We start from the raw sequence: 25,832 nt of genomic DNA, 5'->3' as shown, positions 1-25,832 counted from the left end.
AGGCGCTTAGATGGTGGGTCTGAGGTTAAAACAAAGAAAGAGACTTTTTCTCCCCAGATTCCAGGCCCCTTACACCCCTCCCCAAGTGGCAGGGGCCAGGAGCAGGGACAGAGTGGGAAGGCAAGCCCTCCCAGCACCAGGCCAGCTTCCTAGGGCTCTTCCCCGAAACAGGCTCGATTAGGGAAAAGGCAGCAGTCAGGAAATGAGCAGTCCTGCCCTCATTTCCCAATACTTCTCATTCCCACCCCCACCCCCAGCCCTGGGGTCTGGGGAGTCCCTAAACACACCCAGCTTAGAGCCGTCCCCCGCCCCAGACGCAGCCCAGTGACAGCCGCTCAGAAGACAGAAACGAAGGCCTGGTTTATTCTTTCTTGCGGGTGCAGGGTCTCGTTTCCTTAGATTCTGGACTTAGGGCCTGTGCCAGGGGAGAGGGTCTGGGAGGCGTTTTCTCCAACCCGAGGCTCAGACAGACAAGAACAGAAGGAGCATCAGGCTGGTCTGCGGGGCCTGGATGTGGCAGCCGTGGAACTCACAGGAGCAGGTCACCGCGGCACAGGTTGAGAGGAAGGAAGTCCCATCACGGGAGGGCGCTGGACGCCGCAGCCTGAGGAAGCCCCACGAGGCCGCCTCCCCTGTTCCCTGAGGAGTCAAGCCCTGGAAACGAGGGCTGGGTGGGAGGGTCTGTGCCCAGGGCCTGGCCAGGTCCCGGGGGGCGGGAACTGAGCCTGAGAAGGAGCCCGCACAGGCCAGCCCAGGCTTTTCCTGTAGGTCCTCGAGGAGACGGCCGCAGGCCTTGCTCTGTGCTTCCCAGGGAAGGAACGGCCACAGAAGGTAATGCTGGTGACTCCGGCGTCGGCCAGGAGGGACCTGGGCTGCTGGACGGGAGCAGGGCTCGGCCTGCGTGGGCTTCAGCTCAGGGCAGCAGTGTTTGAAGGATTCTAATGCTTCAGGATGCCTGTGCACCCCACAGAGCTCAGACATCGGGAGACGGGACCCCCCTTAACCTGTAATGAAAGGTTCAGGTTAGTCTCTCCAACGCAGGCAGAGAGGAGCCTGCAGACCACACCCCAAAACCCAGCATGCTCGACTTTTGGGGAGCACCGAGGCATTTACATTCTCAGCTCTCTTCTGCCTTCTCCTTGTAGCTTCCTTATCCCACCTCCCCCTGGCTCCCCACAGGAACCCAGTGGTTCCCAACCCCGCCTGCGCATTGGAATCACCTGGGAGCTTGCAAACGTCCCCAAACCCAGGCTGCATCCAGAGTCTCTGGGGACGAGACCCAGCCATCTGTATTTTCTACAACTCCCCCTGGTGATGCCAATATGCAACCCAAGATTAGGAGGAGGGGAAAAGGAATTCAGATTAGTTTATCTGGCTCTTTGGCTACAGCCCTGGTCAAGGAAGGGAAAATTACTTAAAATAAAAGTTTTGAACTATTTGTAAACAGACTAAATATCACAGCAGGAAAAATTTATGTCTTCATTAAAATTAGAATTTCCTGCCCATGAAGGTTGTTTTGGAAAGTCTTTCCAAGAAGCTGTTGAACATCCTCTTTGGGGGTGGGGTGGGGTGTGCGTTTAAGAGGATGGCTCCTCAATGGGCTGCAGTGGGATAGGGAGGTGACTTCCCCACCAAGGACTCTGTGCAGCTCTGAGGACACATCGAAAGCTCCACTCCTGTCTTCCTGCCTCCTGGTCCCAATTCTGGAGTCCCCGAGAAGGGTGGCCTCCAGGAACAGCTAGCCTTCGGCGAGGCCTCCCTCCAGCCCCAGGCTCCGTGCATCTCTCATCCCGTTCAATCCCAGATTGCCACTGGGAGGCAGGGTGACTGCTGCTGTCTGGCAGGGGAGGGAACACATCTCCAGGGTCACGCTCTGGCGAGGGCAGAATCAGCCAAGTCGGGATCTCTGCTGCCTTCCCACCTGGCCCTGGTTCCCCAGGGCTGGTCCACAGACCAGTGCCCAGCAGTGGGCAAAGGAGAGGCAGGAGGAGGTCGGGGAGGGGTGGCAGGCGCGTGCCTGTGTGCACGTGTGTGCCTATGCGCTTGTGTTTGCGCTAGTGTCAACAGGCCCACTGGCCTTCACAGCGAGGACTGTCCTTTATTCTGAGGTTAAGTTCTCCCTGTTCTTCGGTGCTAAAGTGTACTTTATTGAATCGGACTACTAGATGGCAGGATTTTCCCGCTTTTAAATGTGCTTGCTTGGTAATATGAGCAGTTGGCAGCCCTTTTTCTCCAATTTGCTCTTCTAAATTTTACCAGGGCACGAAATCCGAAAAGCTTGAGCCCTGCTGCAGCCCCCACTACCTTCTCACTCTGCCTTGCCCCCTGAGCAGGGAGCTCGAACCAGGTGACGATGGTCCAGAGCCTCTAATGTGGGGCCGGGCTGGCCCAGTGGGCACGCGCACAAGGAACCAGCGTCCCCCAAGGCCGACAAACACAGGTCTTGGGCCATTAGCCCAGCCTCTCTGTGCTGGAGTTTCCTGGAGTAGGACATGGGGATGAAAACAGCAGCCATTGGAGGATGGCTGAGGAGATGAAAGGAGGCCATCTGGGTGGAGGGCTTTTAGCACAGCAGAGTCAATGTTCAGTGCACAACCAGACGCGGGCGCCAATCCAGGCGCCTCGGACTGCTCGGAGGCTTAGGTTTTAAAGAATACCAGTCAGCCCTACCCTTTATGAGGAACGGCGATTCACTTGTGGACAAGGCCTAAGCTTGGATATGGCTTTGGAAAAGGGACACATGTCATCAACCCTGCACGGGCAGGTGAGGGGCTCTGCACCCTGGGGCCAGGGCAGCTTGAGGACGCAGCCCTCCCCGGCTCCCCGTGGGAGCTCCTCACCGCTCGATGACGCGGTTGTTGTCCTGGAGGTCGAACGCCAGCAGCTTCATCTCCTCGCAGAGCTCCTGCATGCTGTCCAGGGCAGAGGCGGGAGAGCCAGCTGAGGCCACAGTGGCACTGCCGGGTCCCCTGCCGTCTCTCCCCTGGGCGCCCCCTCCTCTGCAGCCCTTGCCCATCAGCCGCTTGGTTCTTGCCTCCCAGGCTTAGCGGAGACAAAAGCCCTCTGGTCCTCGTGCCCCCCTTCCCTGACACACACACACTCACACACACACACATCTGTCTTAGGCACTTACTGGAGAACCAGGTCTGCTGGTGCAGGGCTGGGATAGGGGGCTATGGGAGGCGGGGAGGTCTGCGCCCCCTCTCTTATATCTCGAAGGAGCTGGTGAGATAGCCAGTCAAGGATCTGGAGGGAATGAGGCAGCCTGTGAGTGCGTGTAGAAGGGTGGGGGTGCCGGGGAGAGGTGAGCACGGGGTAACAAAGCTGCCCCTGGGGGAGCCAGAATTCGTAAGGCTTTCCCAAGAGCCCCTCTTCTCTCTCTGGGAGTGCAGGCTGCACAGCCACCTTCAGTCATCTGTGCTTGGAGTCCACGATCCAGACGGCCAGACGTTCTTCATGTCTAGCCCAACCCTCTCGTGATACAATCCGAGCCACAAGCTACAGAGAAAGGCAACAGGCAGCCCATTGCCGGTCTATGAAAGAAAGGAGCTGCCGCGGGGGTCCACGAGCTCTGGGAAGGCCGGGAGGAGGGGCAGCTCTCTCCTAGAAAGCAGCAGCCCTTCCTGGCCTCCGCTGTGCTCTGTGTGGGTCTTTTCGCAGAAGGCCGAAGAGAGTCCCGTTGCCTCTCTCGCCAGTAGCCTTGGGGCCTCCAAGGCTGCAGAGGACCTGGAGGAAGATGTCCCAGCATTCCAGAGGCTCTGCCCTTGCAGTCACCTTCAGCCTGGGATCACAGGAGGGACTGTCCACTCTTTCTCCCTCCTCACTTCAGGGTACCTTTGTGGTTCAGAGACCTCCAACCACAGCCCAGACTTGGTCGAGGGCCGCTCCGCCTGATGCCCCATTTGCCCGGGCTCCCTCTGCAGCCCCAGGTGCCCCCGCGGGCCCCGCACCTTGCTGAGGCTCTCCTGGGCTCCCTGGGCTTCTGTGTTACACGCGGCCACAGAGCAGCCGACCAGGCGCAGGTGGTTTCTGGTCTCGTGCACCATCCTAGAGAGCAGGCGAGGAGGGACTTAGCGCAGGCTCGGTTCTCTCGAGCCCGCGCCCGCCCCGCCGTTGCTCAGGTCTCCACGCCAACATGGACGGGTGCCTTCCAGAAGACAGGGCCAGAGCTGTCCCGGCCGCTCCTGATGGGTCCCGGCCATACGCCTTCTCCCCGGCCCCTGCCCTTCCGGAGGTGCTCGACCCCTCCCACCCCACTGCCGTAAAGCTGGGGAGCAATGCTGCCCCAGGCTGGCGCCCCACTGAAGCGCAGCGGGGCCTGCAGGAATGCAGGAGGCTTGGGGCAGGTCACACATGCCGGATAGGATGACCAGGGGCCAGGGATGGCTCGAGAGAGGCAGAGGACAGTCCACGCCCTCGCACTTTCTGCAGGGAACTGCCCCTCGCTTCCTGTTTCCTGAGTTAATGTGGAGGGAGCGGGCACGAACAGTTCCCCATTGTACAAAGCGGAGACCAAGGCCCAGAGAGGTTAAGCCGTGGTGGGTTGGCAGCCCTGGCTGTGCACTAGAGTCACCTGGGGCAGCCTCTAAACCACTGCTGTCCAAGCCCTACCCCAGACCAATTAAATAAGAATCTGGGGCGGGTTGAGGCAGGCGGTGGGGGAGGCCAGCACTGGCATCCTATGTATGGGGGTGGTGGTGAATGGCCCGTCTCACCCGTCACAAGCCCACCGGTCCCTGAGCCTCAGGGCCTGGCAGCCTGGGGGAAAGTGTCCTCTCTGCAGGAGGGGTCAGTAGTAATGCAGCAGGGGAAGGAGGGAGGGGCTTGTCTACGATCCCTGAACTCCTAAAGGAGGCAGTCTATTTAAGGACCACTGCCCTTCCCTGCTTCCTCAACTCAGAAGCCCATAAACCAACTTGTCCTCATGCCAGAGAGGCTTTATGTTCTCCCCAGAGAGGGGTTTTCCCATAAACTAACTGGGAAAGTGGAAAGAATCTCGGTTTTAGAGGCAGACATAACCATAGACTAGTCCTGGATCTGCTCCTTACAGCTACGTAACACTGAGGAAGAGACCAGTTCTCTGAGCCTCAGAGTCCTCATCTGTGAAACGGGGTAATAATATCTACTGTGTGGGATACTGTGGAGTTAAGCCAATACAGATGTCACCCAGCAGGCGGCCTGGTCCACACAGGAAAAAAGCCCCCCATTTCCTCACCTTCCTTTACTACTCCCTCTCTCTGTCAGGCCCCTGCAGAGCCCAGTGCCGCGGGAAGCCTGCAGGGGCCGGCCAGGCCCTGCGCCCGTGATCTCGGGAGGGAGGGCCAGACCGTTACCTCATCCGCTGGCCGTGCGTGACGAGGGCTGCCTGGTACTTCTGCACGCTCTCCTCCTGGAACACCTGCAGGAGTCTTTTGGCTAAATGACTAAAATTCACCCTGAAAAGACAGGGAAACCGAGGCACAGAGATGAGCAGCCAGAGCCGCCAGGCCTCCGGGCACAAGCCTAGCACCCCTGGGTCGCCGTCCTCACTTCATCACCAATCTCCAGCCCCTGTGTCCAAGCAGGGGCCACGTCTCCCAGGAAAGAGGAGACAGTGCTCACACGTGACCGCCGAGGCCAGCGAGACGCGGGAGGTGGGCCGCAGAATTCCAGAAAACACACACCCTCTGCAGCTTAGTCCCCAGAGGGGAGGGGAAGAGGGGGCGGGAGTGGTGGGTGCAGAACTGGGGGTGCCTCTAACTAACCGTCAAGTCAGGGAAGGCCTCCTGAAAGGTGACAGAGGCCAGGAAACGGGCAGAGGGAAGTGCAAAGGAAGTCTCAGGCAGGGGTCAGGGGCAGGAAGTAGAAAGCGGTCAATCAGTGAGGACAAGTGGGAGAAGAAATCCTACCGACAAGCCAGTTCATGCCAGAAGAAATCAAGTTCCGTCAGGACTGCTCTGAGAGGCCTCCCTCCCCGGCCACAGGCCACTGCCCCCTACGGAGCTCCCCCAGCTGCCAACGCCGCCCCGTCCCCCTGCTCAGGGCGCCGTGCCCAGGGCCCCCGCTGCCAATCGCCCAGCACAGGGAACTGCTCTGCCCGGAGACACCCCCCTCCTGCCCCGTGGGGCCACTCACTTATCGAGCTTGTGAATCTGCTCCTCGTTGTAGCCCAGCCCTGAGGGAGACAGACAGGAACGAGGTCACTCACGCAGTCCTTCAGCAAAATGGGGCGCCCCAAGAGTTGTGAGCGGCCTGCTGAGCATCTGGGGGTAGGGCACAGTTAGAGAGGGGGAGACAGCCCAGCGTGGGCCCTGGAAGGACAGGAGTGAAACGAGCACCCAGGTGAGCGTATTACAATGAGGCAGGGGCCTAAAGGAGCTGCCCAGAAATCGCTGTGGGACTCCAGAGGAAAAAGCTCGTAGTCCAGGGGTGGGGGGCCAGGGAGGGCTTGGCGGGGGGAGTGGTGGATGCAACGGGCCTTGGAGGACGCTTGGTCAGCCGTGGCCCCTCAGCCGGCACGTCCCATGCCTGGACGCCCGCCCTGCAGGTAGAGCCAGGAGGGCTGTGCGGCAAAGGGGACCACCCCCCCCCCCAGCTGGAGGCCCCCCTCCTCCTCTAGCCCAGCCATTTTTGCCCGAAGGAGCAGGAAGGTTCTCGACCCAGCAGCGAATGAGGGCCCAAGTTTCTGCTGCCTTGACCCCTTCCTGAAAGGCCCTAAGTTCCCTCCTACCCCAGGGAGACACCGCCCGCGCCGAGGAATGGACCTCGGATCAGGGGCAGCCCCACGATGGCCCCGTGCCGGCGGTTGGCTTGGCTGGCCCCCCGCTACTCCCCGACCTAGGGAGGGCACTTGTGAGGTCGCCGAGCTCTGGCACAAGTCCCAGCCCTGCCTCTCTTGCCCCTGAGCCCTCCCTGGTCACGTTCTCGTGAGGAGGAAGTGAGAGGCCCTGAAAACTGCGCATCTCTCAGGACGGCGGCTCCCGACGCCCCAGGGGTGACAGCAGGGCTATCCTTCCTGGGGCAAATGCCCCGTTTTTAATTTTAGTGGGGTACGCTGGAAGACCAGAAGAGAGGACACTTTTGGGCGGCTGGCAAGTGAGGTTCGCCGGCCTTGGATTTCACCTCTACACTTAGAGATGCGTGTCTGTGCCTGGGTTCCCATGTCTCTAAATGCGAAGGTAATGGGGACCTTTCGTGAGGATTAACTAAATTAAGAGCACGCGGGCCCCCAAGGCCCGGCGCAGGGGAGCAGTTGGAAGCTTACTGACTCTGCTATCAGGGAATGCCAGCCATAGCAGGAGAAACGTCTCCAAGGTCCCCCCAAGACACAGCAAAGGCAGCCAGCTGGGGAGGTGGCCAGTCTGGCCAGGCCCCCCAGCCTTTTGGCTTCCAGGAAAAGGGTCCCTCCTTTTCCTGTCTCCTGAGGCACCCGCCCAGCTCACAGCCTCCAAGGCTGGACTCAGCGGCAGGACCCAGGATCCGAGGAGAGGTTATCTTCTAAGACCACACTGACCAAAACGGCAGCCGCTGGCCACACGTGGCTACCGGGCACTTAAAATGTTGGCTAGTGCAACTGAGAAACTGAATTTTTATTTAATGAAATTAATTAAAATTTGAAAGCTGAAGCAGTAGAAACTGTTTTCCCATTAAATGAAACTCTATTGTTTTGGTGAAACTGTATTTCACTTTTTAAAATATTTAGTGTTGGGGAAGTAGATGTGGCTCAAGCAGTTGAGCGCCTGCCTCCCATGTGGGAGGTCATGGGTGTGGATCCCGGTGCCTCCTGAAAAAACAAAAACAAGCAACAAGCGAAACAAACAAATAGAAAAACCAACTCAGGGAAGCTGATGTGGCTCAGTGGTTGAGCACCAGTTTCCCACATACAAGGTCCTGGGTTCCAATCCTTGGTCCCCAGTACCTCAAAAAAAAAACACTTAGTGATGGTAGCACAGCATTGTGAACATAATTAACAGCACTAAAATTTATATGTGAATGTGATTAAAAGAGAAATGTTAGGTTGTATATCTGGTAACAGAGTAAAATTATAAAAACAACCCAATGGAACTACACTACCCAACAGTGACACCCACATTAAACCACAAACTAGAGTTACTAGTACAATTATAAAAATGTGCTGTCATCAATTGTAACAAATGCTCCACACCAGTGCAAGGGCTACTAATAGGGCAGTATAGGGGAATTCTGTAGTTTAATGCATAATTGTTCCATAAACCCACAACTTATCTAATAAACAAAAAACAACATTAAAAAAAAATTAGTGTCCAAATAGAGATGTACTTTTAAGTATGAAACACACACTGGATTTTGAAAACTTAGTGCAAAAAAGAATGTAAAGTATTGCTTTAGAAATTTAAAAAAAAAATTGATTGGAAAATATATTGGGTTGACTAAAAACATATTACTAGAGTTAATTCCACCCGTTTCTTTTTTTTTATGAAATTTTGGCTCCTAGAAAACTATAAAATTACATATATGTCTCACATCATATTTCTACTAGACTGCTTTTTAGATAAGCTTAGGGATAGAAGAGAACTTGCCAATTGAGTTCAAGACCTTCTGTCTACACATTAGGAAAAGTCTGGGGCATGGGCAGGGGAGAGGGTCGGTTTGTTAGCTCCCCAACGCCGAGACAGCTGGCCCTCCCCAGATCCCCCCTCCACTGCCAGCCTTCCCCTGGGTTCAGCCTGGTCCTGATGGGAGGGCAGTCACCTTGGCCAGGGGCTTCCTATCCCTGAGCCTGAAAACCAGGCCTCTTCTGCACCGAGGGTCCTTGTGAGGATCAGGGGACTGGGGTCTCCAAATGGACTTTCCCATGAGCTCTCCCTTTCTGTAAAACCTGGCCACCCTAGAGACCCAAATACTTCTCAAACTGTGAAGTGCCCTGCAAAGATGAGGGGTCTCTCTAGGGCCACCTTGTCTACAGCACCCAGGCTCCAGCCCTCTGCACCCACTACCCGTGCTATCTGAGCCTCTCTCATGGCAATTGACGCAGGTGTCCAGGCTTCACGCCCCTGTCTGGTCTGCAGCGACATGCAGGCAGGTGCCAGCTGCCCCCCACCTCCACCTAGCATCATCTGCACAGCAAGCCTCCCAGCAACCGGGAGGGGAGGGAAGAGTGCATGAGCTCTCCCGTGGCTCACCTGGCCTCATCCTGGCTTTCTTGAACTGTTTGTAGATGAGGTGCATCTTGTCTAAACAGCACCCAATCTGCTGGATGCTGTGGGCAGAAGACGAGGGACCAGGTGATGGGAGAATCAAGCAGCACAGAAGAAAGGGCAGGGGACGGGGTGGGATGGTGAGGGAGGGGGGTGCTAGTTCCCTGCAGGAGAAGCCGCATTGTCACAGCTTTGTGTGTGTGTGTGGGGGGAGGTGGCAATCTAGGAGTGGGGGTGACTTTCCTGTCTCTAAGCTTGATTGAGGCAACTTGGAACCAGCCAGCCTTCCTCTCGATCTCATATTCATTCATTCCTTCTCTCCCAACCGCACACACACACCACACCTTTAGTTAGGGGTGAGAAATCTTGAGAAGCCACCAAGCAGGGCAGGCAACAAGAAATTGCCTTTGGCTACAGCAGGAAGGCCTGAGACTAGCCCCAGGGAGGAGGTGTGGATCCTAAAACAGGATCAGGCTCTGGACGTGATAGCAGGGGGCGGGCACTGTCCCCTGGAGGGCAGAAGCAGTCCCTTCCTGGTGTACCCAATGCCTGGCACAGAGAAGGAACTGACATGGATAAGGAATTAACCAAAGGTCCTTGCGTGAGCTGAGCGGGCGGTCCTGCCTGGAGGCACCCACTCCAGCACCCATTCAGGCTGCTGCGAGCCCTCTCGATGGGGTGTGGGGTGGGTGCAGGCCCAACTCTCCGCACTTCCTCCTGGGAGAGCCCCCGGCCCCCTGCACTCAGCTGTTTCTGGAGCTGCGTGGTCAGCAGAGCGCGGGCGTGGTCCTGGGGTTCTGTGGGCCGCGGGACGGCCGCCCTCCGGAGAATGTGGGGCTGGCTGGGACAGGGCCACAGGGCCAAAATGCCCGCGGTCGGATGTGCTCAGAATTCAGAAACGTTTTCCTGACTGTGACGGGTAATCCAGTGCACCTGCAGTACCTCGAGCTACACCCCTAGCGTCCCACAATCGAAGACATCCATGTCTTCAGAGAACCATTAGAACGTTCCCCCCCCGCAGTGGGTTAAATGAAACTCTAAAGAGCCTCATGTCAGTTTAGGTCAGATTTTGCAGCCAAAACAGTTAGGGAAAAACCTGTGGTTTTCAGAGCCTTTTAAATTTAGAGCCCAGACGTGGGATTACAGATCTGCAGGAGGTACCGGGGACAGGTGGGGGCTGTGCTCTGCGCAGCTCGGAGGGGGAGGCGCACGTCCAACGCGGGGGGTGGGCGGGCATTTTTATGTTTGTGAAAAGGGAGAGTAGCAGAGGCTTTGGAGGTGGCCAGACCTGACCTGAAGCCCAAACTCTGTCATTTGTCACTTCCTGACTGTGACTCAGGGCAAATTCACCAGGCTGAGCGAGCTTTCTCTTCTCTAACCCGGGCAGGATGATAGCAGCATTACTGGGCGAGGATGAATGAGGTGGTGTGAGGGAGAAACCGCCCCCAAGGGCACGATGCAGGCGAGGGCGCAGAAGAGAAAGGGAGGGAAACTGTTGCTAAGATGCCCAACCTGCTCCCCAAACTCCCAGGTGAGGACAGGCCCCCAATTCTTTCCTCCATGGGGCCAGTCACGGGATGGGGGGGGTCGTGCTCATTCCCGAGGCCCCCACAGCTACCCCATTTCCCAGCACCCTGGCCTTGACCAGGGAGAAAGCAGGCTGATTCCTAAATAGGCGACGGGACCTTTCCAGCAGCACCCCCACCCCCGCCCCCACCCCACAAAGAAGGAAAATCCCACCGACCTTCTGTCCTCATGTACCTGATCCCGGTTCTTCACCAGCTCAGCGCTCAGGCTGCTCAGGCCCTTCTGGGTCTCGGTGATATTTTGGGAACATCTGGAGAGGACCTCAGCCAACTGCAGGGCAGAAGGGGCGACGCGGAGGGCGCTCAGCCGGGGCCCCGAGGGGCAGCCTGACCACGTCCCTCCCCAGCTCGGCTCTGGCAAGGGTCCCCCCGCCCCTTGCAGCTGCACTCACCGTCCGCAGCCTGGACCTCAGCTCTGCCGCCTCCCTCAGTTCCTGCGTCTCGGGTCTCCCCGCCACGTTGCCGAGCCTTGAAGGAAGCAAGGAGGAAAGGCCACGTTTGGTGTGACAAGCTGCCCCGCTGAGGGGTCAGCGGAGGTGGGAAGCAGAGCGCTCTCGTGGGCATGGACCAGCTGGCGTCTTTGGGACAGACTTGCTGGCTCGCAGGGTCTCCGCAGGGGGTGGTGGTGGGGACGGGGCTTCCAGCTTGAAGAGGCCCCGACTCACCCAGGTGGGGCCACCGTGGAGCACTAAAACCAGGGGAGCAGATGAAAGCACCTTGGAGCTACTAAAAAGCAGGAGGCCGGATGATGCAAGGCAGCTGTTAACGAACTCGGACGTTACCCGGAAGTTAGTAACGAAAAGAACCAAGTTCCTTTCCAGAACAAACTATATTTCACAATAACCAATAGCTTACTCATGAAGGAAAAGCCATATTCTCTAGAAAAGTCCTAGCCAATAAGGTGGCGGGACTTGGAATATTAGCATCCTGTTGCCCCCAGTGAAATTACGCACTTGGGCAAGGTGTTAAAATCATCGGGGAGTGGCGAAGGCATAGATATTTGTGGGGTACCAAAGTACCGCCACACTGATTTTTTCTTTTGCAGTGAAAATGTAACCGCACAGTAGAGGATTCGGGCTGTCACCACCCAGTGGTGGGCCAAGATGAAGTACCCGGCATCACCGATGACATATTCCAGCCAAAAAGGGTTACCTGGAACCCCTCCAGCCTTACGAACTCCCAGCTTACCGGAAAGAACAAGAAAGAGGAATGAACCAAAGAGCATCAGGAGGATGCCCCGGACAAGTCCAGGAGGTGGGACAAGGGGAGTGGCCTTTTGGACAACCCAGTGGCATAGAACGTGGGCTGGCGTCAGGGGAGACCTGTGCTAGATTAAAAGAGATTTAAGAACATAACAAACCTAACAACCAGATACAAATGTGGTCCTGGGTGGACAAAACAACTATCCAAGGGTATTTTGAGGATAATTAGGGACATTTGTTTATGGATGGGTACTAGATGAGACAAAAATGTACTGAAAAAGCAGGTTTCAAAACAGCAAATACAGTATATACGTCATGTCAGTTACTACATATATACTTGCATACATATATAATAGAAGGGTCTCTACAAGGATGTATACAACAAAGGTATCAGCAAGGAGTAATCTCTGGGTGGTAGGATATAGTGTTTTAATTTTCTTATTTTGCCTCATCTGTATTTTCTAACTTTTTACCACTAGTATATACTGGTTTTTTTGGAAAAATAATAATTAAAAAAAAAAGAGTCCTGCATATTTTGGCTTGGGAATGACTGGGAAGGGAAGAGGAGGTGACTGAAGGGAGAATTAGGAACGAGCTGGACGCTCCATGGCGGCAGGAACTGCACCCCCTTTGCTCGCCTTTGCGCCCCCTTCGCTTCGTAAAGGGCTCAGCACGCAGCAGTTAGGCAGTGCAGGATCGCTGGACACGTGACGGAATGCACCAATGGAGTGCTTGGTGGCAGAACAGGCTGAGGCTGAGCCAGTCCTACTGGACAAGGAGTCAGGAGGCATGGGTTTGCGTCCTCACTGCCATTTGCCATCTGCGTCACCTTGGTAAGTAAGTCCCTTGAGCTCTCCAAGCTCCAGGGCTTCTCTTTTTTAAAATGGGGGACCCGTTTCTTTCCTGCTAACAAGATGTCTTCGGGGATCAAATGGGATCACAGAGCTAAAAGCCCTTTCACAGAAGGCTTGACTAGAGAGCACATTTGTAGGGACAGAATTCTTGGGGAGTGGAGCTGAGATTCCCAGAGCCAATCCTGGCTGCCTGAGGGCGCCTCAGGACAACGGCTGCTGTTGAGGAGCAGGGAGCTTCAGGGTGGGGGGAGCAGGGAGCTTCAGGATGGAGAGGAGAAGGGAGCTTCAGGGTGGGGGGAGCAGGGAGCTTCAGGATGGAGAGGAGAAGGGAGCTTCAGGGTGGGGGGAGCAGGAGCTTCGGGGCGGGGAGCAGGGAGCTTCAGGATGTGGGGGAGCAGGGAGCTTCAGGATGGGGGGAGCAGGAGCTTCGGGGGGGAGCAGGGAGCTTCAGGGTGGGGGAACAGGGAGCTTCAGGATGGAGGGGAGCAGGGAGCTTCAGGGTGGAGGGGAGAAGGAAGCTTCAGGATGGAGGGGAGCAGGGAGCTTCAGGATGGGGGGAGCAGGAGCTTCGAGGGGGGAGCAGGGAGCTTCAGCGTGGGGGGAGCAGGAAGCTTCAGGGTGGGGGGAGCAGGGAGGTTCAGGATGGAGGGGAGCAGGGAGCTTCAGGATGGGGGGAGCAGGAGCTTCGGGGGGGAGCAGGAGCTTCAGGGGGGGGAGCAGGGAGCTTCAGCGTGGGGGGAGCAGGAAGCTTCAGGGTGGGGGGAGCAGGGAGCTTCAGGATGGAGGGGAGCAGGGAGCTTCAGGGTGGGGGAGCAGGAGCTTCGGGGGGGGAGCAGGGAGCTTCAGGGTGGAGACAAGGACACTCTGGCAAGGGAACCCGTGTTGGGGAGCCAGCGGCAGGGAGGAGCGTGCTGTGGGTGGAGAGCTGAGCAGACAAGCCGGGTAACGGCAGACACTCGTGCCAGGCGCTCTGGCTCCTCCAAATAGGAAACTCAGCTCATTCAACGATACCAGATTGCACTGTGGAAGAACTAGTGGCTTCAGATCCTAGAAGAATCTACAGGGGGAAGTGGATGTGGCTCAAGCAACTGGGCTCCTGTCTACCATATGGGAGGCCCAGGGTTTGATTCCCAGGGCCTCCTGGTGAAGGCGAGCTGGCCCGAGCAGAGAGCTGGCACAGCAAGATGGCACAACCGAAAGAGACACAGGAAAGACAACAAGAGACGTGGCAGACCAGGATGCTGAGGTGGCACAAGAGACTGAGTGCCTCTCTCCCACTCTAGAAGATCCCAGGATTGGTTCCCTGTGCTGCCTAAAGAGAGGACAAGCAGACACAGAAAGGAGGTCTGAGGATGTTCAGAAAAAATGGGCTTACAAGACAGCGGCGCCGGGAGGCCTCAGAGCTCCTCCAACCCTCTCAGTCTGAAAATGTGAGAAGCAGCGGGTGGAGAGAGGGGCCAGCCTGGAGTCACGCCGTGCCTTAGTGGAGCGCGAAGGCAGCCGGCTCCGGGCTGTTCTGCCCTGCCACACTCCTTGACGGGGCGTGAAACGTGCTTCAAAGCAGGCCCCTGTCCAACCCTGCACTCTGCACACCTCTCGCTCCCAGGCGGCCTCGGCACCAGGCTGGGGAAATCAGCGGCCAGCAGACCCCGGACCGCAGCCAGGCCAGCCTGCCACTCCCACTCCTCCAGTCCTAGCGGAGGCTGAGGCCCAGGAGGTTTTCTCCACACTTCTCTCTCCTCCTCAGGAACTCACAACGGCTCCCTGGACATTTTATTGGGTTCTGGTCTCCCAATGGGACCACCAGGACCTCCACAAGTTTTACTCCCCCCCTCCATCACCCTCCAACTTCCTTCTGGGATATTTTGCATCATAATGCACCAGGGCTTCAGCAAACTTCTCCGGCATCCCTCATCTCCCCAAACATGTGGCTTCCTTCCCCTCTGTCTCGGCACAGGACCTTCTTACCTAAGGTATGTTTCTCTCCTTCTGGCCTTAAAAGTCTTGCCTCTTCCAGGAAGGCCTCCATGACTGCCTCTACCCATCTCTAGTCTCCCCTTTCCCACCCATCATGTCAGCCCTCATATGCCTAGAAAAGGCTCTTAGAGAGGTCCAAGCACTCTCTTCTCCAGGGGAGCATGGGTCCCTCTATGTGGGATGCTGCTACATTTATCCCTGGAACCCCTTTCTCTGCCCTGGACAGAGCCTTGCCGACAGTGCTGTTGGCTGATCCCTGCTCACTGCCACCCCTCATCTCTATCACTGTCTAAGGGGCCTCAGCTGTGACAGGGACTCTGGCCCTGTCATCTAGAAATACTCTACTTTCTTCTCCTCCACCACCACCTCCCCAGCTGCCCACCCATCAGGGTTGCCACTGCCAAGTCCCAGGAGGCACCCGAGGATCCAGGGAGTCAAATCTCCTGCTGGAAAACTCCCTGTGCGCCCCCCACCCTGCAAAGGGCGAGAGCTGGGGGACGCAAGCGGGTAGGGACACCGGTGGGTTTGGCACAGTCTTGGCTCCTCTGTCACCACGTGTCCCCTCTCACTGGGAAAGCCTCTGGCCCCCCATCAGCTCCTCTGGGCTGTGGAGCCCTGGTCCCTCGCCAGTGCCAAAAGCCCAGGCCCTCTAGGCCCCGGGGGCTCTGCCCACTTCTAGATCGTCCTGGCAGTGCCAGCTGCCAGTCTGGTTTCCTCCTCCTCAGTCTTCCCCCTTTTCTACCCCATCACCTCTAACGAGCCCAAGACAGAGGCGGTTCTAAGTGTGGCTCTGAGGATGGCGTGGGGCTCTGAGGAGGGGGCAGCGGACAGGGAGGGTCTGGAGGGCCACCCCTGCCATGTCCAGGGACTGCGCGTGGGTGTGGCGGCCCCGAGTCCTTCTTGGACGCTTGGGCAGGGCGAGCAGTCCACGTAACTCCAAGCAGGGGTCTGGTAGGAAAGAGGGCAGCTGCCTGTGCCGGGAGAGGCGGTGACCCCCTGACCCCTTCCCCGGAGGGGATGGATGGATGGGGGAGGAGGAGGGGGTGGGATGCCCTCCCTATTCTAGCAGGGCAGGGGAGGCGGGAGCCCCGGGTGGGGAGGTGAAGGGCGCTGTTGGAAATGACAATGAGGGAGAAGGGCCGCAGGCTCAGAGCCTGCCTCGCTCCCCACTGAGGCCGCCCTGCCCCAGCCGGGGCACCCACCTGTCGGTGCCCAGGCTGCTGCTGAGGAAGAGGAGGGCCGTCCGCGTGACCTCCAGCGTCCGCCTGCACGTGGTCTGGAGGACCTCCCTGCCGGAGGGGACCGCGTGTCAGGGCCCCCTCCTCCCGGCCGACCCAGGTCGCCATGCATGCGGCCGGGGCCCCGGCTGGTGTGGAAGGGGTCTGGGATCCCCACCCCACCCGGCCTCGCCCTCTCCACCCCGCCCTCGCGGGTGCTCACACCGCCCAGTGCAGCCCCCGGAGCACCAGCTCCTGCGCGTCCAACAGGGTCCGTGCGAGCCGCAGGGCCTGGTAGCCGGCGCCCAGCATGCCCTGAAACACAGGTGGGCAGGGTCGGAACCCGCACCCTCATCCCTGGGCACCCCCGCCACCTGGGGGCCACCCCTCACCTTGGCTGTGTTGTAGTCTCCCTGCAGGTCCACTTTGGGAACGAACTTGGGGATGTCCAGGGTAGCTGCCGACAACGATCCTGTCTGAGGACCTGCCTCTATGGTCTCTGTGCAGCTCTGAGCTGGTCTCTTCTAGTTGCCAGCTTACATTCACCTCTCACCCCCAATCTCCCGCCTCAACTTCCCGACTCACCCAGCGCCTCCACCTTCCAAGACTCTCCAGGGCTCCACTTTAACCGCCCCTGTCCTTTATCGCTACGGTCCCTCACTGCCCCCTTGTGTCCACTTTGGAGAACTGCACCCTCATTCCCAGGGGCCCATCTCAAGGGCCTTAAAAAATGGGCTAAACTCACTCTCTTGCCTATAGGGTTTGAATTAATTCCCCGGCCCAGTCTCAGAGAAACTGGCATAATCCAAATGAGAAGGGATGAGACATTTGCTAGAATTTGGGAAAGTTCCAGACCCCTGGCCACCATCCCTCCAGGTGCTTGGGCTCCTGCTTCCTCCGACATAAACTTCCCGAGGTTTCCCCTCCCGTTGCAGAGATTGTGGCGTGCGGCTAAGTCCAGATCCCCTTGCCTCCATGGGAATTTCCTTCACAGCTCTGAGGGTGCTGTGAAGCCCAGAGTGGTCAAACCACAGGCCCAAGCCACACAGCATCGTAGAGGCACATGCAGAATTAGAACGCACACCCGCCTCCCGTCTTCCGTGGGGCCAAAGAAACGCCCAGCAAGAGAAGTCCTCAGCACCCTGGGCCGTAACCCCTGCCTCCTGCAGGAGAACGGGGTGGCGGGGCCCTACTTACGGTCCCTGAAGGCCAGCCCCGTGGGCGTCGTGCTGGCCGCGCTGTACAGGGCCAGGGGGCGGCTTGCCGTCGTGTGGGCGATGTGCTGGGCCGAGAGGCTGGGCTCGAGCATGCGGGGGTGACCCTCAAAGAGGTACTCCTGGTGCCGGGGCGCCACGCTGGTCTGCTCGTACACGGCCTCCAGGAAGATGGCGATCCTGACACGCGGGCGGCGGGAGGAAAGGGGAGCACGGGAGGCCTCAGGGGCGGGCGCGGCAGGCAGGACACGGGCCCGGGGCGACCCAGGCTGCAGCCGAGCGTCCGCCCGCGGGCAGGGCTGGCGCGGCTGTGCGGAGGGAGCGACGGGGCTGGTTTCCTTTTTCATCGAGGGTAGAGTTCAAGTCTTAGAGTGGATGGAGGCAGAGCGGCCAAGAACTCTGGGTTTCCGCTCTCCAGCCTCCACCTCTCCACCTCGTCCCACTCAGTCTCCAGGAGTGAAGAGTTCTCTGAACAAGTAAGTTGGGGAGATGCGTTCCCCGCCCGCCCCCCCCCCCCAACTTCTTGGGATATTTATCATGCTTGTTAGTTTTGTAAAGGTTGCTGAAGCTCTGCAGTCCAGCAGGAAGCAAGCCTGTGTGGGCTTAGGCTCTCCCCCAAACCAACAAGTTTGGGTCCAGGAGCGTTCATATCTCAACCTCCCCTCGAACGTGCTTTGGGGGATGCGGTTTCAGAGTTGCCCTTCGGGTGGACCCCCTGGGTAGAGAAGGGCCCTCGTGCTTCCCCTCCCTCGCGGCCGCTTACGTGTTATGGGCGTGGATGTAGACGTGGTGCAGGACGGCCTGCGACAGGGAGAAGACGTGGACGACGACTCGCTGCAGGATGTCACTGGTCTCTGCGAAGAACTGGTCGAAGCCCCAGCACTTGGCCTGCTCCACCTCCAGGATGTTGGCCAGGATGGGCACCAGCTGGCTCTGCAGCCCCCTGCCCTCCCAGCACAGGGAGGCCGTCAGGGGCTGGAGCCCGGCCTCGGCCTCCTCTGGTACCTAGGGGCACCCCAGAAGAACCTCCCGAGGTGGCAGGGTAGGCTGGGGTAGCGGGGAGCTGGGGGAAGCACACTGCAGCATCCAGATGGAAAAACGGAGGCCAAAAAGGAAAAGTGGCTCGCCCCGCCCCGTGGCATGCCCGGGCCCTGGCTGGACCAGGAGGCTCAGCTCTCGGCAGAGAGAAGTGGGATCTAGCCCAGACGCGGGTCTGTGTGTGCCCTCCCCACGGGGCCCCGCTCACATGGACAGCTGGCAGGTGATGGGCAGGGTGTAGCTCCACTCCAGGGGCCCGTTCTCCCGCCTCTGAGTGCCCGCAATGGCCCCGGCTGGCTTCTCCGTGGTGATCCTGTGCCTGGGGTGCGGCAGGGCTAGGTCAGCTGAAACCACAGCCCGTCGCGCTGGGTTCTTGCCCCATCTTTGCCCCTGGCAGCCTCTGTTGACCTTGGGCGAGGGACTTCTTGAGCTTCAGTTGAGATGTGGAAAGCAGTGAACAAGAGGAGGGTTAAAGTGCCACAATGAACTAATGTTTAAGACATTATAATCCGTCTCCCAGCAAGCCGTGGCCAGGCTTGAGCTTCTTGCTTGGTTGACTGATTAACAAAGGATCTAAAAGGAGTCTGGGGGTGGGGGAGCACCAGGTTGGACCAGAGGAGAACCACAGAGTTTGAGGGGGAATGGGAGAGGGTGACCTCCTAATGGGGACACAGCAGGGACAGTGGGGGAGAAGGCCCAGGGACTCGCCCCCTCATCTGCTGCCCCGTGGCCCCCGTACATGATCTCCTTGTTACGCCGTGGCCCGCCAAAGGGGATGAAGGGCAGGCTGCCCGTGGCCGCGTGGTACAGGGTCACCCCAATGCTCCAGAGATCCACGGTCACTCCAAACGCCTTCTGCTGGGGCTTGCGAAGTACCGCCCGCTCATACATGTCAGGGTGCTGCAGGAGAGAGAACCAAAGAGGAGGCACGGAGGGGGAGGTGGGCAAGGGGGCTGAGGGCCCACCCATCACAACCCCTTCAGGAAAAAGCAGAACTGCACAAAAGCCACCTCCTCTGTACACTCGAAAGTGGGAATCAGAGAGGGGATGTAGCTCAGTGGTTGAGCGCCTGCTTCCCATGTATGAGGTCCTGGGTTCAACCCTCAGTAACCCCTTAAAAAAAAAAAATAAGAGTCAGACTCGCCTATCCAGAACATTTCCATCCGACTCCCTCTGCTCTGGGCAGGTGGTTCCCGGCTGCTTCCCACCCACAGTGAGCATCAGATCAAGGCGGTAACCACCCCACGGTGACCCAAGTAGGGTGACCGTGCAGACGGCGGCAGCTCCCTGTCCGTCTCAGGAGAAGGGATTCTTTTGGCTGGGGGCTAGGGAGAGTGGGGGACGCTCCCGGGGGTGGCCCCAGACATCCCACTGACCAGGTACTCCTCAGTCCCATAGACGGAGACGAACTTCTCGTCGTCATCCAGCTCCCGGGCGGCTCCGAAGTCGGTCAGCTTGTAGATGCTCTGCCCGTCCTCCCCCACCAGGCGCATGATGTTCCCGGGCTTGATGTCGCGGTGCACGATGCCGTTCTCCCGCAGGTGGTTCATGCCGGCCACTGGGGGCAGAGAGGGCTGCTGGGGGCCCCGGGTGGGGCGCCAGGGTCCGAGGTGCATCTTGGAGGAGGCTGTGCTTAGGGCCAGCTGGACAGGGGATTCGCCCGGGGCCGACAGGGCCGCAGGAGAGGCGGGATGGAGACGGGCAGTGGAAGGGGCTTCCCGGGACACTGGGTATCGCGGTCGCGCCTGGGTTCTCTGAGGAGCCAAGAGGGATGGCGACTCTGCCCTCCCCGAGGGAGGGTCCAGAGTGGCTGGACTGCAGAGACAAGGACCTGGCTTGGCGCCAAAGGCGCCCGCTCCCGCTCTGCTCCCCCTCTCTCCCTCCCGCCTTTTCACTTGCCGGTTGGGGTTTTAACCCCGAGGCTTAGCCGAGTCACAGGTCCTGCCCCCTCGGCAGTGTCCGTCCCAGCCCGTGACCCAAGAGCCTCTGAGGTTCCGGTTTCCTATTTGTTTCAGGAATGCCTCCCCCTCCGGGGACCCTGCCTCGCGCGGAAGGCCTGGTGTGGGGGCGCAGGGAGGGCTCACCCACACAGCGCAGCACCACCAGGAACTCGTCCTCGGGCAGCCCGAAGGCGTGCTCGGGGCTCTCGAGCACGCTGAGCAGGCTCCCGCTGGAGCAGTACTCCATCACCAGCACCTTCTGCCGGCTGGGCCCCTGTGCGGGCGGGCACGCGCGGTGTCGCTCCTCGCCCGGCCCGCCGCCCTCACCCAGAGGCCCCCCTTCTCCTAGGTCCCCGCCCCCCGCCTGGCCTGCCATCCTTGGCGTCACCGGCTCCCACCCCTGGAGGCCCAGGCACCTCTCCTAGCAGGACGCCCTCTCCGGGCAGGTCCTTGCCCTGCGGACCCCTCCCTCTGGCATCCTTCTCGCTGCCCCACAGTTGGTTCTGCCCGACCCGCTGATGAGCCTGTGCCCAAGTCTCTGGGTGGCCCAACCCTCCTCAGCCTGTGAGGGTCAAGGGCAAGACGGGCCTCCTCTGACCCCCGCCCCGGACCCACCGTCTCCTCCACTGCAAAGAGCTTGACGATGTTCGGGTGGTGCAGCTTCCGCAGGACCTCAAACTCCCGCACCTGCACCTCGCGGGGCCGCATGTAGCTGGCAGTGTTGAAGACCTTCACGGCCACCAGCTCCCCGGATTTCTGCACGGGGAAGGGTGGGGAGGCCGCACACATCAGAGCAAGTCCCGCCTCCGCCCTGGGACAGCCGGTCCTCCCCGCTCAGCCTCCCCTGCGAGGGGAGCCCAGCACCAGAGACGAGCCAGGGCTGCTCAGAGGTAGACAGTCTAGGCTCGGAGCAGCCCAGGGCTCCGCACACCCGAACCCCTGCAGGTGGTGACTTATTGCTACTGCTGTTGTCAATGACAGTAATTTCAATGGCAGCTGACAGTCACTGTGGCTGGAGGCAGAGCTGGGATTGGATCCCAGTCTGGCTCCAGCTGTTAAGTATGAGATAGTAGAGTGTCATCGGCTCATACATTCTCTGCAACGAGCTCAAGATGAATCCAAGTAAATCCTCTTTCCCACCTCTGCTGTTCCTAGATCCCATTTGCAGCGCCCCCTCCCCTCCACAATGTGCGGAACAAACGCTGGAGGCCTCTGCCCAGCCATGGACCACTCTGGATGTCCCCTGGGCTCTCCACGCCTAGAAGCGGCTGTGCCCTACCTTGTTGCGGGCCTTGTACACGCTGGCGGTGGCCCCCTGCCCCAGCAGGTCCTCCGTGTGCCACAGGTAATTGACGGTGCTCTGCATCTCCTGCTTCTGGCTGCCCAGCCGCCTTCTGCCTGGAAGAAGAGCATGCCTGGGGGGTCCAGGATTCCATCACTGATCTGGGGTGACACCGGTGGCCTGATCAGCACCCCACGAAGGGCTCCATGAGGCCCCTCTTGCAGGGAAGGGGGTGGGGGAGGTGTGAAGCTCAGAGAGGTTATGTAACAATCCCAGAGAGGCACAGCCCAGCAGCAAGGGGCCCCACTTGGCCCTCAGCGTGCACCTGTCCCACCCACAGGGCATGCTGCCTGTCCCTCCTCCCCATGTGCCCTCCAACCCCCTCCCCAGACAGGTCATTCTGCAGAGACCAACCTCGTTTCTCTGTCACCTCTCCCAGGCACTGAGAATTTCAGGTTCCTGGCATCCAGGCCTGGGATTGTCCCAGGAAGCAGAAACAGCACTGGTCACACCACCACAAATCTCCAGGATTGCAACATGAGCTCAGAGCCCCTCCCCGCCCACTGGCTGCGCCCACCGCTTCCTGCTGCTGTGAGCTAACAGCTGCTCTCCCAGTGGCTGGCTGGGCCAGGTCAGGGCTGCTCCAAAGAGGAACAGTGCTGCTGCAGAAAGCGTGTGAGTGTTTGCGCGCGCGTGTGAATGCGTGTGTGTGTGTGTGTGTGTGTGTGTGTGTGTGGGAGAGGCAAGAGGTCATGAAATCCAGGGCTCCTAAGGATCTGAAACCCCTCACCAACTCCATTCCCCATCTCTGAATCCATCCTCTTCTCTTCAAAGGCCATTTCCTCTAACACAATTGGTCTCAGAAGAGCTTATACTCAACGCCTCTCTGAAAAATAGAACCGGTGCTGGCTTTTTGGGGACCATTGGGGAAAGGGGCATACCAAGGACCTTTGGCCTTAAAAAATACTGTCAAATAAATCTGGACTAATATTTTACAGGTTGTCAAATGGAGAGTTAGCTTTGAGCCTCCTCTGTCATCTTTTTAAAAAATGTAAATCTTTGAGAATGTCAGTTTCTTGAGTCAGAGGCACTGGAAGAGATCAGTAGTTAATTTCTAGTTTCAGTTAATGTATTAGTGTTTCCATTTTACCAAGCAAGCGAGGTGCTGAGAGACTCCCCGAATAAGGTAAAAGGCCCTACTAGCAGGGCATGAACGAGGGGGCCGGCCTCTTCCCCCGAGGCTGAGGAGCCAGCACACTGCGACAAGGCCATGCCTGCCCGCAGGTGGAGGGCACAGCCCTCATCCCCTTCATTGTCCTCCCCACAGCTGGTCCCCAGCGGGGGCCCAGCGGGGGTCCCTGAGGTCATGGGCAGTGCGACCCAAAGGGCAGCGTGTCCTGCCTGGGTTCTGCTCCTGGCCCTGCCAGGGCTGTGCTCCGGCTCAGTTTTGCATCCTGGGCGCCCCCAGCATGACACCTGGTGCGCATGCAGCGAGGGGCTGGGTGAATGGAGAGTGGGAAGCAGCCGCCCCACCCACCGCCTCCCTCTACCTCTACTGTGGCCAAACGCACACGCTTACCCCACGCTCTGAGCAGCCCCGGATCAGGCGGAGGCTCTTCTCGGGGAGCCGGTGTTTTGCTTTCTGTCTGCGGCAAGTCCAGGAGCTGAGCTACACCGGAAAGAGGAGGGCGGATGAGAGGCACCCCTCTGCTGTTTGACTCTCAGCCTCCATCAAAGGCCAGCGGCCCCAGCACTTTAACCCTTTCCTGTTTGTCACCGTCCCCCACAGGGCTGGGGGTTTCCAGCCCTATTCCCCAGCTCTTCCGGGAGACTTTTCTCACCATTCCCAGTCCGGGGACTCAGGCCAGGGAGAAAGATCTCAGGAGGTGTAGGCAGGCCCCAGAAGCTGGGCAGGAGGCAAGTGTGGAGGCAGAAGCCAAATGCTGGCTTGGGTGCAAGGGCGGGGGAGGAGGGGGTGCGGGGAGGGGAGAGGGGATTGGACGCAGAGCCGGGGAAGGGAGCAGTGCTGGTGGCCAGTGGCTCCCTCTAGGCTGCACCCTCCTCTCCCTCCTTGACCTCCAAGCAGTCCCTTCTAAGTGCCCACTGGAGAGTGCGCACTGGGCAATGCCAGTTCCCCTGCAGCCAAAGGAGGACACAGGGAGAGGGCGCTGGGCCGGGAGAGCCACTGCAGGCACACCCTGCACCCCACAATGCAGCTGCCCCTATGCCGAGGCACCCCCACAGATGCTGTACACTCACCCCATCTCAACTGCAGGGGACCCAGGCTGTTGGGACTGGGTGGCACTTCCAGAGCTTTCAGGGCTTGCTGTCATTCATAGGCACTGCCCAGAGCCTCCTGGTGGCCACGCGCCCCAGGAACCCACAGATTGGGCCAGTGGAGGGGGCCTTGCACTGCCCGACTGCCGGCACTGAGGCTAGAGGGCCTCCTCCTGCCTCCTGGTTAGCCAACACCCAGCGGGGCCCAGAGCTCTCGCTCTCCCCGCTCTTACACTTCCTGATTTCCTTCTTTCTGTCTTAAAGAGACAGGCCCCTGGGCTGGCGCCTCCTCCCCAGTAGAAAGGAGTTCCCAGGTAGAGGTTAGATCCAGAACCTGAGCCACGGTGGCCCAGGTGGCTGTGGCAGGCTGCTGGGGGCTGTTTGGCTATCTCTTGCGGGCGAGTTCAGGATCCTGCCAAGAGTCAGAGCAGGTAGAGCAAGTTAACCAAATGGAGAACTACCTGGGAAGACAGTTCCCACACTCTGAGGCTGCCTTTGGGCCCAGGAGCCCCCGGAGAGGACCAGGGCCTGTGCCTAGCTGTGCCCAGGAGACACTGGATGTACCTCGCCTTCCCAGTGCGCCTGCAGAGGCCCCAGAATGGCAGTACGGTGTGATCTGGGGGACAGAACACATTCCCCCTCTGCCAGTTTTCTCATGAGAAATAGCAAAGCATACTCAGTGGGTCGTGTGGAAGGCATGAAACAATATATTCGAAAATGCTGGGTTTCACAGACAGGCATTGAAAGCACTGAAGCCCACACATCTTCAGGGACTTGCCCACGATCTTCAGAGACTGCTGGGGCTGGAACCCAGGTGTGTCCACTTCCCATTCAGGACTCAATGCCTGAATCAAATTCCCTAGGAGTCTGGAGAGAGCTGGGCTGTTCTGGCCAGCTCTGAGATGGCAGGGGGACAAGAAATGGTTAAAATCAGGAAATTCCATGTTTCTATAGAATGTTGGAAGGGACTTTCCCATGCCACACCTGGTGGTTTCCTCTGCCAGCCACACCCCTGCCACAGTGACACCAGAACAGGGGCCAAGCTGAGAATTGCCTTATGGTCAGGCAGCTGTAGCTGTGGATAGCAGCATAGCTGGTGCCTACCTAGAGGTGCTGCACTGCTTGTTCTCACAACAGAACCAGGAAAATTGCCCCTGAGATTCCTCATCACCCTTACCCAATAGTCCCAGCTTTCCATGCACTTGGCTTGGCCCCCTGGTGGTTTGGTGGGGAGCACGTGACTTCCAGACCAAAGCATTTAATTGCTTATGCAAGACACCCCCCCTACTCCCAGCCAGGTCCTGCCCTCAGACACTCAGACACTGGGATTGTTAGTAACGATGGCTGATCCAACCGTCTGGGGCCCTGAGTGACTATCACAGAGTCTTTCCACCACCCACTCCCCCCCCCCCACCCCCGCTTCTCCCCTGCTGAGCCGTAGGGACAGGCAGTGCAGCTTTGGTGAGAAATCAATCTTTGTTGTTTTGGGCTCTTGAAGTTTTGGGGTTGAAATTGCAATATAATTTAGCCTATCCCTAATTGTCTACCCATTTCTCCCTGGTGCACCTCCCCTGGCCATCACCTATTTCTTAACTCCCCTACAAGCCCAATCTCTTTCCCAGTATCTTTAGCACCTTCAAATCCACATCCACCCTTCCCCACCCCACAAGAGGTTAGCCTAGTGAAAGGGCAGTTTAGGTCAGTACGGTGAGTGCTATCTTTATACTGCTGTGGACGGTGATCTTTTGAACCTGGAGGAGAGGGACAGCTTGAGATGGTCAACAAGGGTATGCCAGAGGAGGGAATGCTTGACCAGACTTTGGAAGTAAAGGAGTTAGGCAGAGAAGAGGGGGTGTGGAGGTAAGGAATTCCAGGCAGTGGGACGGGTAAAGGTATAGAGATATGAGAAGATGAGAAGAGAGTGACTTGTTCAATGCTTGTTATTGTTTATTATTGTTGTTATTGTTATTCTAGTGGTATGAAGTATTTATCTCATTGTAGTTTTGATTTGCATTTCCCTAATAACTTAATGATGTTGGCAATTTGTATATCTTCTTTGGTGAAAAAATTGAAATCCTTTGCCCAGTTTA

At 58.4% G+C, this 25,832-nt stretch overlaps 1 protein-coding gene across 9 annotated transcripts; it reads right to left on the bottom strand.

Annotated features, from left to right (window-relative positions):
* Positions 1 to 341: 341 nt before the first annotated feature.
* IKBKE (inhibitor of nuclear factor kappa B kinase subunit epsilon) lies at positions 342 to 23,949 on the bottom strand. Of its 9 annotated transcripts, XM_058275117.2 has the most exons (23): positions 23,307 to 23,429; positions 23,045 to 23,134; positions 21,880 to 21,937; positions 21,463 to 21,598; positions 20,799 to 20,939; positions 20,328 to 20,457; positions 19,620 to 19,801; positions 18,983 to 19,143; positions 18,452 to 18,562; positions 17,969 to 18,148; positions 17,189 to 17,385; positions 16,384 to 16,448; positions 16,215 to 16,306; positions 15,977 to 16,063; positions 11,134 to 11,209; positions 10,900 to 11,012; positions 9,141 to 9,217; positions 6,115 to 6,154; positions 5,334 to 5,435; positions 3,951 to 4,047; positions 3,134 to 3,246; positions 2,841 to 2,912; positions 342 to 1,004 (listed from the first exon to the last, which is right to left on the bottom strand). In XM_058275117.2, the coding sequence occupies exons 4-23, from the start codon at positions 21,547 to 21,549 to the stop codon at positions 974 to 976; spliced, it is 2,154 nt and encodes a 717-aa protein (XP_058131100.1). In that variant the 5' UTR covers positions 21,550 to 21,598; positions 21,880 to 21,937; positions 23,045 to 23,134; positions 23,307 to 23,429; the 3' UTR covers positions 342 to 973. The 9 variants fall into 9 exon arrangements, 8 of the variants coding, with proteins under 8 accessions (XP_058131100.1, XP_058131094.1, XP_058131096.1 ...); XR_011645546.1 differs by lacking the exons at positions 21,880 to 21,937; positions 23,307 to 23,429 and adding an exon at positions 23,725 to 23,949 and having other exon boundaries at positions 6,115 to 6,242; positions 10,917 to 11,012; positions 21,463 to 21,581; XM_058275111.2 differs by lacking the exons at positions 21,880 to 21,937; positions 23,307 to 23,429 and adding an exon at positions 23,725 to 23,949 and having other exon boundaries at positions 21,463 to 21,581.
* Positions 23,950 to 25,832: the final 1,883 nt, after the last annotated feature.

The sequence above is a fragment of the Dasypus novemcinctus genome, chromosome 13 (genome assembly GCF_030445035.2).
Source record: "Dasypus novemcinctus isolate mDasNov1 chromosome 13, mDasNov1.1.hap2, whole genome shotgun sequence".
Lineage (NCBI taxonomy): Eukaryota > Metazoa > Chordata > Mammalia > Cingulata > Dasypodidae > Dasypus > Dasypus novemcinctus.
Note: the sequence above shows the minus strand (reverse complement) of the source record. Positions and strands in the feature narration are given on the sequence as shown.

Coding starts and splice junctions, on each gene's coding strand:
- IKBKE (XM_058275111.2), bottom strand. CDS start 21,549: ATGCAGAGCACCGTCAATTACCTGTGGCACACGGAGGACCTGCTGGGG. Junction 20,940..21,462: donor TGTACAAGGCCCGCAACAAG/GTAGGGCACAGC, acceptor TTCCCCGTGCAG/AAATCCGGGGAGCTGGTGGC. Junction 18,563..18,982: donor CGGCGTAACAAGGAGATCAT/GTACGGGGGCCA, acceptor GCCGCACCCCAG/GCACAGGATCACCACGGAGA.